General features: G+C 38.3%; 2 protein-coding genes across 4 annotated transcripts; both read left to right on the top strand.

Annotated features, from left to right (window-relative positions):
* The first annotated feature begins 1,332 nt into the window (after positions 1–1,332).
* On the top strand, positions 1,333–7,430 carry LOC120002878 (CTL-like protein DDB_G0274487). 2 transcript variants are annotated; one of them, XM_038851732.1, is made up of 8 exons: positions 1,333–1,942; positions 2,523–2,605; positions 2,690–2,983; positions 4,145–4,328; positions 4,452–4,676; positions 4,761–4,877; positions 6,104–6,337; positions 6,965–7,430. In XM_038851732.1, the coding sequence occupies exons 1-8, from the start codon at positions 1,874–1,876 to the stop codon at positions 7,178–7,180; spliced, it is 1,422 nt and encodes a 473-aa protein (XP_038707660.1). In that variant the 5' UTR covers positions 1,333–1,873; the 3' UTR covers positions 7,181–7,430. The 2 variants fall into 2 exon arrangements, with proteins under 2 accessions (XP_038707660.1, XP_038707659.1); XM_038851731.1 differs by having other exon boundaries at positions 1,334–1,942; positions 2,523–2,983.
* Positions 7,431–8,691: 1,261 nt separating this feature from the next.
* Positions 8,692–13,566, top strand: LOC120001651 (transcription factor HBP-1b(c38)). Of its 2 annotated transcripts, none has more exons than XM_038850068.1 (11): positions 8,692–9,000; positions 9,173–9,276; positions 9,363–9,436; positions 9,547–9,744; positions 10,348–10,425; positions 10,519–10,578; positions 11,510–11,587; positions 11,714–11,771; positions 12,368–12,639; positions 12,761–13,006; positions 13,136–13,566. In XM_038850068.1, exons 1-11 carry the CDS (start codon positions 8,927–8,929, stop codon positions 13,280–13,282), a joined length of 1,389 nt encoding a protein of 462 aa, XP_038705996.1. In that variant the 5' UTR covers positions 8,692–8,926; the 3' UTR covers positions 13,283–13,566. The 2 variants fall into 2 exon arrangements, with proteins under 2 accessions (XP_038705996.1, XP_038705995.1); XM_038850067.1 differs by having other exon boundaries at positions 10,348–10,428.
* Positions 13,567–15,992: the final 2,426 nt, after the last annotated feature.

The following is a 15,992-nucleotide window of genomic DNA, read 5'->3' as shown; positions in this document are numbered from 1 at the left end:
ATCTACTTCAAACCATCTTTACAAAATGTTTAGAAATAAAATGGGAAATTATAATATTAGAAAGCAAATTAAATTAGTTCAGGCCGCCAGGGGCCCAATATTTGGGCAGCCTGCAAAATGATCACTTTTTAGAAGTTGTCATGGAACTATGGAAGGCTCTAACATGGGATGCACGTGTCTCTCTGCAACTTACAACTAGATTATAGTTGGAACTCGGAACCATAGTTGGTAACATCATTACCAACATTTCATGGATTAAAGCAAAGACTACTTCAACTCTCTTAAAAAAAATTAAACTCTCTGATAATACTTTAATACGCTTTCTTTTTCTTCTATAAGACAATCATATGATTAGAAGTTGGAACCTGACGATCGCAAACATTGGTCTGAAAACTCACTTCAATCCAATACAAAACACCCACTCAACGTCTTGATTGGGTCTGAGACATTTGATGCCATGGTTAACATGATATTTACAACCATGGTTATAGCCATGGTTTACGTCAGTTAATCCGGACGTCGACACTTGACAATGCACTTAACTAACCAGGGGACAATCAACCCTACTCAACATACATGGTTGTATCTTATTTGATGTCACACATCATACACAGAGCTTATCACTCACACTTATCTTACAATATTCATAAGACGACAAGACTGTTAGTCTTTTAAGGAAAGTAAAGTGCTTGCCTTTAAGGAGGTCATCTATGTTTTTGGATTCTTCTTGTCTTCCAATATGAGATAGTATCAAATATCTCAATCTAGTCAAACAAATAATCTCAGAAGAATTCATACTCTTCGAACTTCCCAAGAGACATTGGAAAACTTGGAAGAAATGATGCTCCACGTTTCGATCTTCTAAGATGTTTCATCACTCTTTTGGTGATAAACCTTGGAAGTTTCTCCGAAAACGCTCTAAAGGGAAGACCTATACTAAAAATTGGAGGCTTATTCAACCAGTTGACACCATATAAACGGATTGACCGATTCCATAAAAATTCTGTTTGAGTTATCAAAATAAAATAAATTTTAATTTTAGGTTTTTGACTTGAAACGTAATAAATATTGGAACACGGCCAATCTTGTGGTGGCTGAGAAGTTATATTAATCCATGAATGTTTTTTTTTTCTGGATGAGTAAAAACATATACGGTAATCATCTCATAAAAGAAAAAGAAAAACCCTTCTCGGTCTACTGCACTAGTCTATGGTAGCTTTATTTGCGTGGGATGTGGCTCATGATTCACTAGGCAGTGCCAGTCTGCCAGATGGAGTAGTTACACAGTGGAGAATCATCGTGGATAAGGTAGATTAGCTAAAAGTGGGCGAGAGTAATGGGGAAGCAAGAAAACCAGATAATTGGGATGCAATGTAATAAATACGGCTCACATTACTTGTCGGCCGTCTCGAGAAAGTTCTATGAATATACACAATACACTGTCATCCAACTCTTCCGTCAACCAACTGCACAGCGTTTGGAAGACACGCGGCTCTGCTTCTCTGGTTCAAGATTATTGCACGGCGGTCACGAGCGCGTCCTTCGCTCACCCAGCCAGAGATCTGATTTGCAAATCAGGACGCTCGCTCGCATCTCTGTCCCCGTCAATGCAAGAGATGGTTCATGGTTCTCTCTCATAACCGTTGAGTTTCAGTTTTCCTTTTCACACGTCTCTTTCCCTCTGTGTTTTTAAAAAAAAAACCCTAAATTTGACCATTCCCTCTGAAGTAAACCTTGCCTCTCACGTCTTTTCCTTCTCAGTCCACTCTCTATACCTCTGCCATGACTCACGATTTCGATGTATCTACCGAATTGACCCGAACAATGCTATGATATTTCGGTTCTATGATTAATCAATCCATCAATCAACACCATGAACGACTTCAATAGCGCCTCCTCTCCCTCCTCCTCAGATTCGGCCTCCACCGCCACCGTCGATCAGGTAATTTTTTTAAAATTTGCTTTCAGTTCAATTGTCCTTGTATACAACGTCTTCTTACTTCTTTATTTTGCTACTTCTTAACCTATGATTGCTTAATTTCATGTTGATTTTTCTCGGTTCTGTGCAATTCTACTTCAATTTGTCTCGCAATGACTCGGTCTTCTTAGTCGACTCATATAGATTGCTATCGATTGTGTCAAACTATAGACATTTTGATAATCGCAAGCATACTTTACGTTTAAGGATGTTGCGGAGTTCAGACCTCAAATCTATTTTGATTTCTTAACTACTGATGGCATTTGTTTTTCTATTGACTGGTATATTTTCAATAAATTTTGATGAATTCATATAAGCTGCTGCTGCTTATCTTCAATTTGTGCTATCTTCGAACTCTGATTATGATATTCTGTACTTGCATCTTTTTGAGGCATTTATATCCACTTTTTACTCTTTAATCTCATTAGTTTCAAATTTCACGGAATGGCTAAATTCGGATCAACCGGTGTTTCTGTCTCTTATCTTGGTTTTGTAAATGTCAAATAGCCTCATCTGTTTCATGTTTTCTTGATTTTGATTTTAGGCTGTAGTGAGGAGTCGAATAAGCGTTGATGCTGGTCAAACGCTGGCTATGGAGTCTCCACGCCATTGGCATGATGTTTTCTGGTCTGGATTATTTATAATTCATTTGGTTGGTTTAGGATTGGTTCTTGCAGTTCTTGGACTGAATAGGTATAAGATATCTGATAGGCTAAATATTGATAGATTTACGAATCGATTCCTGGAGAATCAGTCAGGATTAACGGAGACTTATTGGCCACTTTATGCACTTGCTGGTGGAGTTGGGACAGTTCTTTCATGGATTTGGTTGTTGTTACTTGGCTCTACTGCCAAGCAAATGATGAAGGTTTCGGTGCATATTTTGACCACATATCTTGCTGTGGTTAGTGTTTTGTGCTTCTGGTCTGAACAGTTTTTCTGGGGTGTCACATTTGCCATTGGTGCTGCATTACAGTTCTTGTATGTTATATCAGTTGTAGACAGGTAAGCCCTTGGAACATATCATGTCTTCAAAATTGGGTTGAAGTTGGTCTTTTGATATTTTAGTATTTAAATTATCTCTTGGAAACTATCATAGATAATTCTCCAGAAGCATGGATGTTTAGTACCCAATCAGTTTAATCTTATCAGTGGCTACTTATCATATTTCAATGATGGAAGAAAATTGGAGAAAATTGTATTTTTAGAACATTTGGTACATTTGAGTCCTTGCATTTGTGTCTCTCTAGTCGGTAGCCTAAATATCTTGCATTCGCTAATCGCTACCTTAGAATTTTTGATGGGGGTATGCTTCAAAATAGTATTCCGTGCATTATAGCGCTCTTTTTTGACCTTTTCGCTCATAGTTTTACTTTTAGACTTCTTTGAAATGGTAGGGGAATTTGATAAAAAGGAAATGGGAGCATTGGTTGTGAAACAATGCTGGCCCACTGTTAGAAAATTATGAGTGGCCCTTAAACTTTTGCTATATTCTTCGTTCGTCTGGTTAAAGAGAAAGGTTTTGACTCTTCTTTAATGGAGTTGAATAATTTATCATGTTTTGGAATCTAAGAAGCCCTTGCAATGAGAATATGATGGTATTATTCTGGCTTGGAATTATTTGTGCTTTGTGGAATTGTGGTTTACTTAAGTGACGAGACATTCTAAAGTAGGCAAATATGCGAAATTTGAATGCAACTGTACTAAGAAACTCCAATTTTAAGGATGTTGCAACATATGAACTGCAAAGGCTAGCTGTTGATTTAGTTGCGGCTAATGAAATATTTGAGATTTGATGTGGTTAATTAACAGTCTGTTTCTTTACTCTTTTGTTTCACACATGCATTTTTTGACTTTGTAGCGGCTTTCAATTCAATGCACTACTTGGCAACCTTTCCATTTAGAAACCATAGTGGTTAATTATGGAGGCCCAACAATGACATTCTAACACATGCATACAAAATTTGGATGATGTATACATTTTTCTATTTTATAGTTTTATCCAAATGGCAGTTGATTGGTCCCTTTCCCCCCCTCATTATAGCATCGTCTCTCTTTGGCTTTATATCATGCACTTGTGGTCATATATTATTATCATGTAGATTAGTTAGAATAGAAATGATCAGGTTCATATTCATTCACCGAACTTTTGTTGTTGTTCCATAGGCTGCCGTTTACCATGCTAGTTCTACAAAAAGGTGTGAAGATGGTATGGAGTCTTCCTGAAGCGAAGAGAGTTGTGTGTGCATTTATGCTAGCCATGCTTTTGTGGATGGGAATATGGTCTTTTGGAGCGGCTGGTGTAGTGGCTTCCAGCATGGGTGATGGTGGACGGTGGTGGCTTCTTATGGTGAGCTGGCAAGTTTTGCTTGATATTACATGTGTTGTTACGATACAAATGTAGTTAAGCTCCATTGCAACAAACCCAGCTAATTATTAGTGATCATAATTATCCTGTTGATTGCATGCTCAGGTTCTCTCAGTTAGCTTATTCTGGACAGGAGCAGTCCTGTGTAATACTGTACATGTTATAGTGTCTGGGATGGTTTTTCTTGTTCTTATTCATGATGGTCGTGAAGCAGCATCAATGCCTCGTAAATCGGTGCTGAAATCCCTAAGATATGCTCTGACAACATCGTTTGGAAGCATTTGCTATGGATCACTCTTTACAGCTGCAATTCGGACTCTGCGGTGGGAGGTGCATTCTCTGGCACTTGCTTTTCGTCAACTGCTTCATGCTTACATACTCATTTCATTATGATAACTGTAAAATACATTTCAGATCAGGGGTCTACGGTCAAAGATAGGCAAGAATGAGTGCTTGCTTTGCTGTGTTGATTTTCTCTTTAATCTTGTGGAGACTCTTGTTCGGTTTTTTAATAAGTATGCCTATGTCCAGGTAAATTCTCATTCTGTGTTTGTATGCTCTCTCATGTTCACTTGTGAGATAACTCGTTCTCAAATATCAGCATCATTGTGCTATATGTTTTTTTAACATGTGATGAGATAATGTACTTTTGGGGAGAAATCCTTTAAAGATGAGAATATTCTTAACTTAATCAATACATGGTTATGGCCTGTCTTTATTGGTCTCAAATTCTTAGGTTATCATGTTCTTTAATCTGAGTTTTCTCAAACGTTTAAGTTGTTTAGCATTTTACAAAAGCCTCGTGTTTCTGAAAGATGGTCCAATTTTGTGGCTGATTGACTCTGTGGACCAGAAAAACTCAGTTTGGATTCAAGAATTACGACATCTCAGTCTGAACTTGCTAGGTGATGGCATATAGAAGTCAGATTGGGCCCATGTAAGAATGCCTAACTAAAGATATGTTGGTGATTCTGTCATTTAAGATGCTCTGGATTGACTTCAACATGATACAGACTGAGTTATGTTGAGAAATGATGATGGCTCGATAATAATTACTGACAGAATTAATGACTCTTTACCAGGTTCTTGATACTTGTTGTACCAATAAAACTTTTGGAAACTGTCAGAAGTGCTTATTTGAATGGTTATATAATAAGATTAAGATTAGTTTCAACAGAAATGATTTTGTTTTGTGAAAAATTGAAATTAAATACTAGTTTTGCTATAACTCTGATGTGAGAAGTATAACTTTTACTGAGATGGATCTGCTTTTTAGTTTTGCTGTACCTTGTTCGAAGTAATTTTTGCATGTATTGGATTAGATTTAGAACTGTCTTTGAGTTAGCTCCTCGACTTTTAATGAGAGGAATCTGCTTTTAGTTTTGTCTACTGCTGATGCTATTATTTGCGATCTTTCTTGTACTATCACCTTATCTTTTCACTTAAGTTGTTGACATTAATTAATTAATACACTCAAACGTGGATATTTTAGCTTCTTTTACCGCATTGAAATATCTGATATCTCATATAGTCTTGGTTATGCCAATTAATTCCTTGAGACTAATTGGTTGTCTTTTACGTCTTAAATTTCCTCGGGATAACCCTGTTTCTCTTGAATTCATTCTTCAAATTTCTTATGAAATTCGATTGTTGAATTCTTGCTTATATTTTGTCAAATTTAGTATATTTGGACTGGCAAGGTTTAGTACCAGAAATTGTGTAACTGTAGCATGGCCTGCAACCTTTGTTTTCTTCAGATAGCTGTGTATGGCAAAAGTTTTAATCATTCAGCTAGAGATGCCTGGGAGTTGTTCCAGTCAACTGGAGTTGAAGCACTTGTTGCTTATGATTGTTCTGGTGCTGTGCTACTGATGGGCACGCTTTTTGGTGGACTTATCACGGGAACTTGCTCAGGTGTTTGGGCATGGTTTAAATGGAGTGATAGAATGCTTATGGTTGGATCCACTGCAATGTTGATGGGAATGGTTTTGGTAAGTTTTCTATTTTTAAACAGTTTGTATTCCTCTGCATGCCCAGTTGCTTGCTGGGCTTTCTTTTCAACTAGGAGGTCCTTATTATAAAATTTGCTGCATGATTGTGTTCTTGGCAACTTTTTTGTGGTGCTCAACTGTTGCGATGCATTAACTAGAAAAGTAGCGAATATATTCTGGAATCATTCTCTCATCAAAATCATGTGGTATTGCCAAATGCCTATACTCATGTTAACTTTGGCTAAAAGGGAATGATTTTATCCAGACCCTGTTCATCCTGTGCCAGGGTTGGGATGGGATACTGATGGAGAATAAAAACCAAAGAACTACAATTTTGCTGTCATATGGGACCATTCCATGACCCACCCCAATCGCGTCTCACCCCGATCCCACTGATTTCACAATCGTTGATTTTAACACAATTCATTGAGGTGTTAATACATTAATACCCCCTTCTATAAAAAAAATCGGGTGGGATTTGGAAAATTCCTGTCATATGATTCCAATTAAATCATTTCCTTGACTAGATTCTGTGCATGTTGAATGTGATGGTAACGCATCATGATAGGCATATATTCTATTTTAGTATTTCATTTGATCAACCAGTAAAATTGATGTTTGCTTCAGGTTGGAATGGCAATGGTCATCGTGGAAAGTGCTGTCACGTCTATCTATATCTGTTATGCTGAAGACCCCTTGTTGATTCATAGATGGGATCCTGAATTCTTCAACCAATTATCGGAGACACTACATCAACGTCTTCAATACAGGAGCTCTCGAGTAAGGGAAGTACTGACCCACAGCCGGCTTGATGGTCAAATGCAAGAAACCATTCCTATTTGAAATTTGCGTTTTGTTATCATAACAATAACGTTATACATTTTTGTCTCTAATTTATTCATCCAAGTGTTCATGCTCTCTACCAGGCGGGGATGTTGGATGCTGGTGAGAGTTAAGACTGTTGTTCTGCTCTCTCTGGAAAATTGTAAATAGATTTTGTTGATAAAAGAAAGTCTTGTAAAAGTTAAGGTGAATCTGTGAAAGTGAATATATTATATATCAGAGCCAAATGGCCCTTATTTTTGGGCTGCGATGCGATGTTGTCTGGATTTTATCTATGTGAACATTCTACTTTCTCTTTGTTCCTGTTCAATACAGAGTAAGAGAGAGCTTAACCCATGAATAATTTTTGTAAACTAAATACTTAACCCAATCCTATTCAGAGATCTCACGTGCCGGCCTCGTGGAGTTTGTAAATCTCAAAGGGGTAGGGGCTCAGTTCGTAAACCAACAAGGACATGTGACATCACAGCGAAACACCAAAATGCCAATCTTCTGTTGGAGTGGCAGAGTCCTCTCAGAGAAGAAGAGACACGTCATCAGATGTACGATTGGCAGTGTGCATCAATTGTAAACTTGGAATACAGCAACCATGGCGGGTACACAAATCAATTTTCTGCGACCTGCTACATAGTAGACTTGACCTTCTATGTAACTGCCTTTATTAGTCCTATAGGATGATCAAATTTGTTCAATTCGAATCAAACGAAATTTGAATATAAATAATATATGTAGAATCTGAATTCAAATATAAATTTTTTTCTCTGAACTCTAATTCAAATTAGGGGATTGTCTTATTTATTTGTCTAGATTTAAATCAATTCAAATTTGATCAATCAAGTACATTGGAAATTCAATCTAAATTAATATTTGAATATATAAATATTTCATAAACAAATATTATAATATAAATCGAAAGCGTCCCAGAAGGTTGTTTTTTTTTAATCCCTACTTAGTCCCCTCTATACTTCCTTTCCATATAGGCCTGGACCAGTTCTCCCTTTCAAGCAAAGCTTTAAATATAGTTTAGTTTTTCTCATTAAAACAAAATTAAACACAAAAACAACAAAAAATGTGGATTCTTCAATCTGCACTTTTATCATTTCATCACCATCACATCATCTTCCGCGCAGACACTCTTCCCCAAGCGCTCTCTCTCTCTCTCCTCCTGTCCATATTTAAAACTCGAGGTGTATGGTACAAACACAGAATCAGCCAAAGCTGAGAAACAGAGAGACAGTCTAGTCTAGAGAAAGAAACAAACAAGAATCAACGCCACAGAGTGAGAGAGAGTGTGAGAGAGAGAGACAGAGGGGAGAGAATCGTTGAACCCATTGAACCCACGTGCGTCATTTGGTGCGTGTGTTGCATTCGAGAAATCGAAGTGCCTCCCAAGCGAAGTGAAGTGGACGCTCTAATGGAGGAGAACTGTGAGGTTTTACGTGGAGGGTTATTGGGAAACTAAAATCCCAAGTCAGGACGCAATAATTAATAAAAGTCCTGATGGGGTCCTGATGGGGTTTTCGTTTTATCGATTTTTGTTTCTTAAATTTGGGTAAAAAGGAGCCGTACTGATTCGCTATCCTCTTCGTTACAAGATCATGCCAAAGATTTTCTCCACTTCTCCTTCTCCTCGAAAACACAGTCTATTCCTGCCACTCATTTTCCTACTTCACATTTCCTTCAATAAGAGAAGCCAGGAAACGTTTCTCTCCCTGAAATTATATCTATAAATGCAGAAAAGGACGTATGCATAGCTTCAAAACAACTCATGCTACTGTTCCTCATCACGCAATGTATTGCCAGCCTTCCTTCTTTTTCCGGTATTGCTTTGTGCCTCCTTTTCTCTTTTTGGGTTTTTATTTTGTTTGTGATTCTGATCGAAGAGGAGTGTCAAATGTGCTTTTGACGCGATTTCTATAACATGCATAGAATAAAAAAAAGTACTTTGATTGAATAATGTTGTTCATGGTCTCTTTGGTGGTTTGAAAACAGAGGAGAAGATGGTGTGCGCAACCAGAATCGTATTGTGGATCTTGGTGAGCTTGATCAATCAGCTTCTGCCTTCCGTCACGACGATGCGGTTGATTTAAGTCCAAGTATCCTCTTCTCTCTCTCTGCATATTGTATTTACCGGACTAAAATTCAGTTTCTCTAACTATCAATCTTTTTAAATTTGATTTAGGTTCCATGTTCAGTTTAAAATCCGGTAATGTCACTGTTGTTCCCAATCACTTTCACTATGCTGCCTTGAATACGGTTCACTTCCCTACCAACTCTCTCTAAACATCTATACTTGTATTAGATACAATGATATATGTGTTTTATTGGGTATTGATTGAGTCCTAAGAAGTTCATTGTTTATGCAGAGCATTATTGGGTCTGCAGAGATAAGTCCAAGAGGAGCAGGGTATTTGGACCCAGGGCAATTCATGTACCAGAAGGGGACTGGACTTGGTGCTTCGTTGGGAAACGGGCATATTGAGAACTGGGGAGACTCAGGCATGGCAGACAACAGCCAGCAGACTGACACTTCCACAGATGTTGATACTGATGAAAAATCCCAGGTCTTTGTGTCTCTATCTTTCTTGGGATGCATATATCGTTTGTTTTATTACGTGTTCTCTGTAGAATGGGAATCTTTGTTCGTAATTTATATTCCAGATTGATGGTGATGGGGCTTTTTTAGTTGATTGCTTGATATCGAATCTAAACTAGCCTGATTGAGATCATATATCTTGCTCTAGGTGGATTTTAATATGCTTTGTATGCATGCATATTGGTGATGTGAACAGATATTTTTAAAAGGGATGTAGTTGCTTGATTCTCCAACAAATTAAGCTTTAATAATAATTTGAAGCACTAATGACTACTTCACAAGGTGTAAAGGGAGGAGATTGTGGAATTGGTAGTTATAGTATCCTCAGTTTGCATCTGTAATAATAATTTTGGCTTGTTAGCACATTTGTTTTAAACTGAGTCTTCATTTGCTTTCCTATAACGTTATGCTGTCTCGTAAATTGTTCAAGTTGTGTGACCATGATGAGTAGTGTCTTTGATATGTGGGATTTGGGGACAGAGGCTTGATGATGGGGGATGATGTGGATTCTTGAGGTTCTGAATCTTTTTCCCCCTCCAATTTTGATCTTTGCCTTCCTTGCTAACTGTAGCACCATGGAGTTCAGCATGGATCCCTGGTGGTTGTGGATTCTGTGGATCAGTCCAACACCAAAGTTGGGGATCAGAAGGTTGTCAGTATCATACTTCTCTTAAAGGTTGTGGTTGGAGAAACAGTTTTGCATTTTACGACCTTTAAGGTTTTCGCATTTACTCTTGTACAGATGCTTCGCAGACTGGCTCAGAATCGAGAAGCTGCCAGGAAGAGCCGACTTAGAAAGAAAGTAAGGTGTCTGGTATACTTTATATCTGTTTGTATTTTTAATGGAGGTTGTTGATATCGATTTTGATTTCCCTGCCGTCTGGAATCTTATACAGTTCTCATCTTTAGTTGTTAAAATCAGAAATTTCCTAAGTTGGTCGAAGGGGGCAGGGGTGGGGGTCGGACAGGTAGTGGACGTTAATTATGATCTATTATCATATTTGCTTGTAAGACTACTACAGCAAACGTGAATTATCGTATGATGATGGACATGGTTTTGATTTTCTTAGGATCACTCTTTATTATTGTCATGTGTTGTAGAGATCCTCTAACAAGGGAAGTCAACGAACATCAGTTCAAGCACACCACAAAAGATAGGATTGTTGTCATTATTCAGCTTAGTGGGCATATAACTGAATCGGGGTTTGTCAAATTCTTCCTTCAAAGAGAATTCTATTATCTTTACGTCATTATAGAATGGGATAATCTATTGTTAGCGCCAGGTTTCTGAAGCAAGTGCCCAGTGAATTTAAACTTTAAAGTATTTATTTTAGTTTTTTTTTCCCTGGAAGTATAGAGCGAAGTAGTGGTAGCATTTGTTCAATTTCTAAGTATTCTATTCTAGATTTCCAGCCAAACTTGAGTCTAAAATATTTCTTCAAATATAAATTTTAGGTTTTAAGTCATCTGCAATTATGGAGCACAGTGCTTTATTATCTTTTTCAAGATAAAATAAGTCCTTAGTCTTTCTCTAATTGTGTGATTGTATGGGCCAGTCATGCCTTTCTTCTTCAAGTCCAGAGTATTATCCTCTTATGATTGAAATGAGATATGGGCTGACTAGTGCATAACATGGATTAGCATAATTCTGGTCCTCCATCTCTTAAAATGTGCATTCTTAAATTAATATATGAAACATATTTGGATCATTTATAGGTTTTGGTTTTGCATAGGCTTATGTCCAGCAGCTCGAGAACAGTCGAGTCAGGCTCATGCAATTAGAGCAAGAGCTTCAGCGAGCACGTCAGCAGGTGGAGACTATATCAGTTCTTGTGTTTTACTTTTTGTCAAGGGTTGTGTTGGGTTTTTTTTTTTTTTTGCCAGTTCACTGTTGGTGTATTTGCTTAAATTATTTTACGTGCTGGGGTTCTTTGCAGGGTATGTTTTTGCCAAATGGGTTATCAGGGGATCATGGCAATTCACAAGCTGGAAATGGTAAGGATTTTGTGATATTATTTTTGCTGTGTCCTAGCAATTATATTTTTGTTAGATCTTGCCGCAAATATTTTTGTGATGAAGTTTGAATGCTCTATTTATACAAGAGATAGATGCTGAATATTAAAATAATTCCAGATATCTTCGTGTGGGTTTCTATGTGAATTGCTTAAATCAGATCATAATGTACACAATGGTAAAAATGTTTACTTTATCGGCACAGAAAATAAATTGGAACCAGAGATTGTTCACTTCTTCACAACAAAAAAATGTTGTTGACCATGTCTTCCAATTTTATCATCTGAGATGTCCTTGCTCAAGGGGAATGAAAAGCAACCTTGCCATGCTTTTAACCCCCTTGTAAGACATAATTTTAAGTATGTGAAATGCAAAGCAAATTGGCTAAAAGTTTAGGCTGATTAAAAATAGTATCAATGGACGTTAACATTATGTTGTGAAAAATGTTTACTTTCCGCTTAAGTCAAGAATGAGGGGCATATAGGTTGATTCACTTGTGAGATGGTTGATTCGCACCGCATTTATTAGTTGTGTTTATAATGTATAGGGTTTGTTCTTTCTGTTTCATTATACTGCAGGGGCCCTAGCATTTGACATGGATTATGCACACTGGGTTGATGAACATCAACGGCTGATCAATGAACTTAGATTCGCTGTTAATTCTCAAATGGGTGATGATGAATTGCGTGCTCATGTTGATAGCATAATGTCACATTATGATGAAATATTCAGGCTAAAGAGCATTGGGACAAAGGCCGATGTATTTCACATGCTTTCTGGCATGTGGAAGACACCTGCTGAGAGATGTTTCATGTGGTTGGGTGGGTTCCGTTCGTCTGAACTCCTAAAGGTGATAGGCTGCCTGATAATTTGGGACTTTTGTATTGCTATTTTTGTTAGCTGGTGTTTACCTGATTGATGTGTGTGTTTTGATTACGTGACATTCTTCCTCCTTCATTCTGGATGTGTAGATACTTGGGAATCACCTTGAACCATTGACAGATCACCAGGTAATGGGCATTTGTAATCTACGGCAGTCCTCCCAGCAGGCTGAAGATGCATTATCTCAAGGAATGGAGGCTTTGCAACAATCGCTAGTAGACACTCTTTCTTCTGCTTCGTTGGGACCTAGTGGTACCGGAAATGTTGCTGACTACATGGGTCACATGGCAATTGCAATGGGCAAGCTTGCAACATTAGAGAACTTCATTCATCAGGTATAGAACTTATTTCACTAATAGGTTTAGTTGTACATAGACCCTATTGTTGATACTGCAAGTCTTGACACTTCTCTCGTAGTAGTTTCTAGTTTTTGGTTTGAAACTTATATATAATTCTCTTATTAGGCTGACCTTTTGAGGCATCAAACTTTGCAACAAATGCATCGGATATTGACGACACGCCAGGCTGCTCGTGCTCTTCTTGTTATCTGTGATTACACTTCGCGTCTCAGGGCACTCAGCTCATTGTGGTTAGCTCGTCCAAGGGAGTGAAAATCTAATGTTACAGCTCCAATTCTCCCTCCAACTGATGAAGCTGAAGCTAAGACTAGGAATCATACTTGATTTTTGTTACTGCACTTGTAATTGGCCCATGGTTCCAGGTAACTATATGCACCTTGCTTACATAACAAGGTTATTATTCACGGGAATCGTGTAAGCTAGTAAACCTGATTAGTTGTTACTATGCAATACTAACTTTAGTAGATAGGGATGATGCTTTGTAGCATAATTTAAGTGTAAGAACTAAATTTTCTGCTAATATGCCAGTAGTTTCGCTCTTTTTCTTTCTCCCAAATTCAGGGCTAATTGATACAGTACACCTTTATGCCCTAACTAGACAAGGGAAAGAAATTGTTGCAGAGAAATTATGTTTTAAATATGTTGCCATGAGCAATTGATATTACTGGTTATTTGACCTGGCTGGGACGATTGTTATGCGTGCCTACCCGTCCCTTCTCTTGCACCCCCTTCTCCCAAGTCTTTTCGTCCTTCCTGCCGGGGACGTTAGAGTATTAGTTATTAATGAATGAAATGCATTGAAAGCCGTTATGAAGTTGTGATACTTGTGAGTAGTTAAGCACCTACCAGGCCTATTATTTCTGGATCTGACAATTTGGGGGATGAACACCCCTGTTCCGCTGCTACTTGTCTGTAAGTTGAGAAGCCATGTTGGAACGGTATAACTGTTCCAACAACCCGGCCAGCTGAAATAGCTTCTGGATTGCAATGCAGGTAAAACTGAGTGAGCACAGGCTGCAGCTGTGACTGACGATACTTGATCGTTTGGTTTCTTGAAAATGTGCATCATCATCCTCTTCATCTGCTGTTAACTGCAAAATCTGCCTTTTGAGTTCAACAAAGAAAACATCATCTTCCTCCTTGCCACCTATGAGTGAAAGACTAAACCCAGTCCATTTTCTTGTTGGATTGTTTTTTCTTCATTCGGGTTCAGACAAATATATATAGGATGAATTTGAACAAGGTGCAGGAATGCTGATTCCCTAAAACGCTTCCAAATGGATCCAAGTTTACAAGAATGTCAGTATTTTTGTTTTAGAACGGCTGCTTCAATTCAATGATCTAATTATCTGTGGAGCTAACCAGGTGAGGTGAGAGCACTTGACTGTTACTTTTGCTATATGTTGATAGTTCCCACTTAAGGATTAGTAGAAGTTAGCAAATAGTATCAATTCAATTGATTGACTATCACAAATGGTATAGTTTATTAGTCTAGTGGTTAGACCATAGTTGTCAAATGATGGGATATACTATGTGGATGGTCAACCAATTCTGAGGAGATTGAAGATGCTTCCAAATGAAAGACTAAGACGTTCTTCTGATTAAAATAATTAAATCAGCAACCAATTACACCTAACAATTGGCGCCAAAATACAACCATCCAAAAATAATATGGGTGGTTGTATTTAGGCAGGATAACGGCATCCTTTATTACGTGTGTTTTTATTTAATTTCTTGGGAATATTTATGTCTTTGTTACTTATCTTTAGAATTTTCAGCTTAAGCCTAATTAAGCACTTTTAATTAGGATTTTTGGGGAGTTGTTGATTGTTGAATTTAAGATTAATAGACGACCGTTTTCGAGCAAGAGCTGAATTTTCTCATATTAATTCCCGAGTAATATAGGTTTGTGGAAGGCATTTTGTGTTGGAGATTCTTCTCCAAGATTCACCGCACTGCATCAAGGGGACATTATTTCTTGGAGGAAAGTCCATGCACTGATTGCTGCATTATTCTTGCTGTGAGGAGCGTTCATTGTGTTAAGAGCATACATAGATCAAGAATTGCGGCGTCAACATGTTCATCGGTGATTTTCCTCTCAACGATCAAGTCAGTACAGTAATAAAACTCATCTAGTGATAAATGAGAATGTTTGGCTTGAAGCTCTCTCTTTAGGTCTTCTCGACAAGGCCTCCTCGGTCAGATGTTGGTCTCCTCAGCCAAGTATTGTTCATCTCGACATCTCGGTGTCACGTGTCATTGCCTAGGGTAATTTTTGATGTCATCAGATGCTAGTATTGCTGTAAACTCAAATGTCTCACAATTTTATTCCGTGTCTAATTCATTACAATTTGAATCTATGGATATATATTGTCAAACTGTCATAATAAACTGCAAAAAATTCTACACAAACCCAAAAAAAAATCAACTACCTTTCAAGTATTGCGTCCAATAATGGTAGGAAGGATGCATGAAAGTCAAGGCCTTGGGTCTACTTTTTGTCTGATAAATATGCCAAGCATGTTCCAGGGCAGCCCTTAAAACGGGGAGGGGGGGGGGGGGGGGGGGGGGGGGGGGGGGGGGGGGGGGGGGGGGGGGGGGGGGGGGGGGGGGGGGGGGGGGGGGGGGGGGGGGGGGGGGGGGGGGGGGGGGGGCGCCATGTCCACAACGTATAACACACATCATTATTCTCTCTTTGAACTACTGACGAAAGAAAAAGGCATCTTTGAAAAGATGTTATTGGGGAGCAACCTAAAGTTAGGTACATGGGTGTGTCTCTGTTTTTTGACTCTTAATGTTTTTTCGATATTCAACAAGGTCAGAGAATATGGTGTGGGTCTTAATACGTCCAAATTCCATGCATGTATACTGAAAATGGCATGTTTCGTGTACACTTATTGGTGCAAGTCCTACCAAGCCCACTACGTTATGGAAGAGCAACATTATGTGTCCTGTGACCCCC

The sequence above is a fragment of the Tripterygium wilfordii genome, chromosome 7, assembly GCF_013401445.1.
Source record: "Tripterygium wilfordii isolate XIE 37 chromosome 7, ASM1340144v1, whole genome shotgun sequence".
NCBI lineage: Eukaryota > Viridiplantae > Streptophyta > Magnoliopsida > Celastrales > Celastraceae > Tripterygium > Tripterygium wilfordii.
This window is presented reverse-complemented; position numbering and strand designations above follow the sequence as displayed.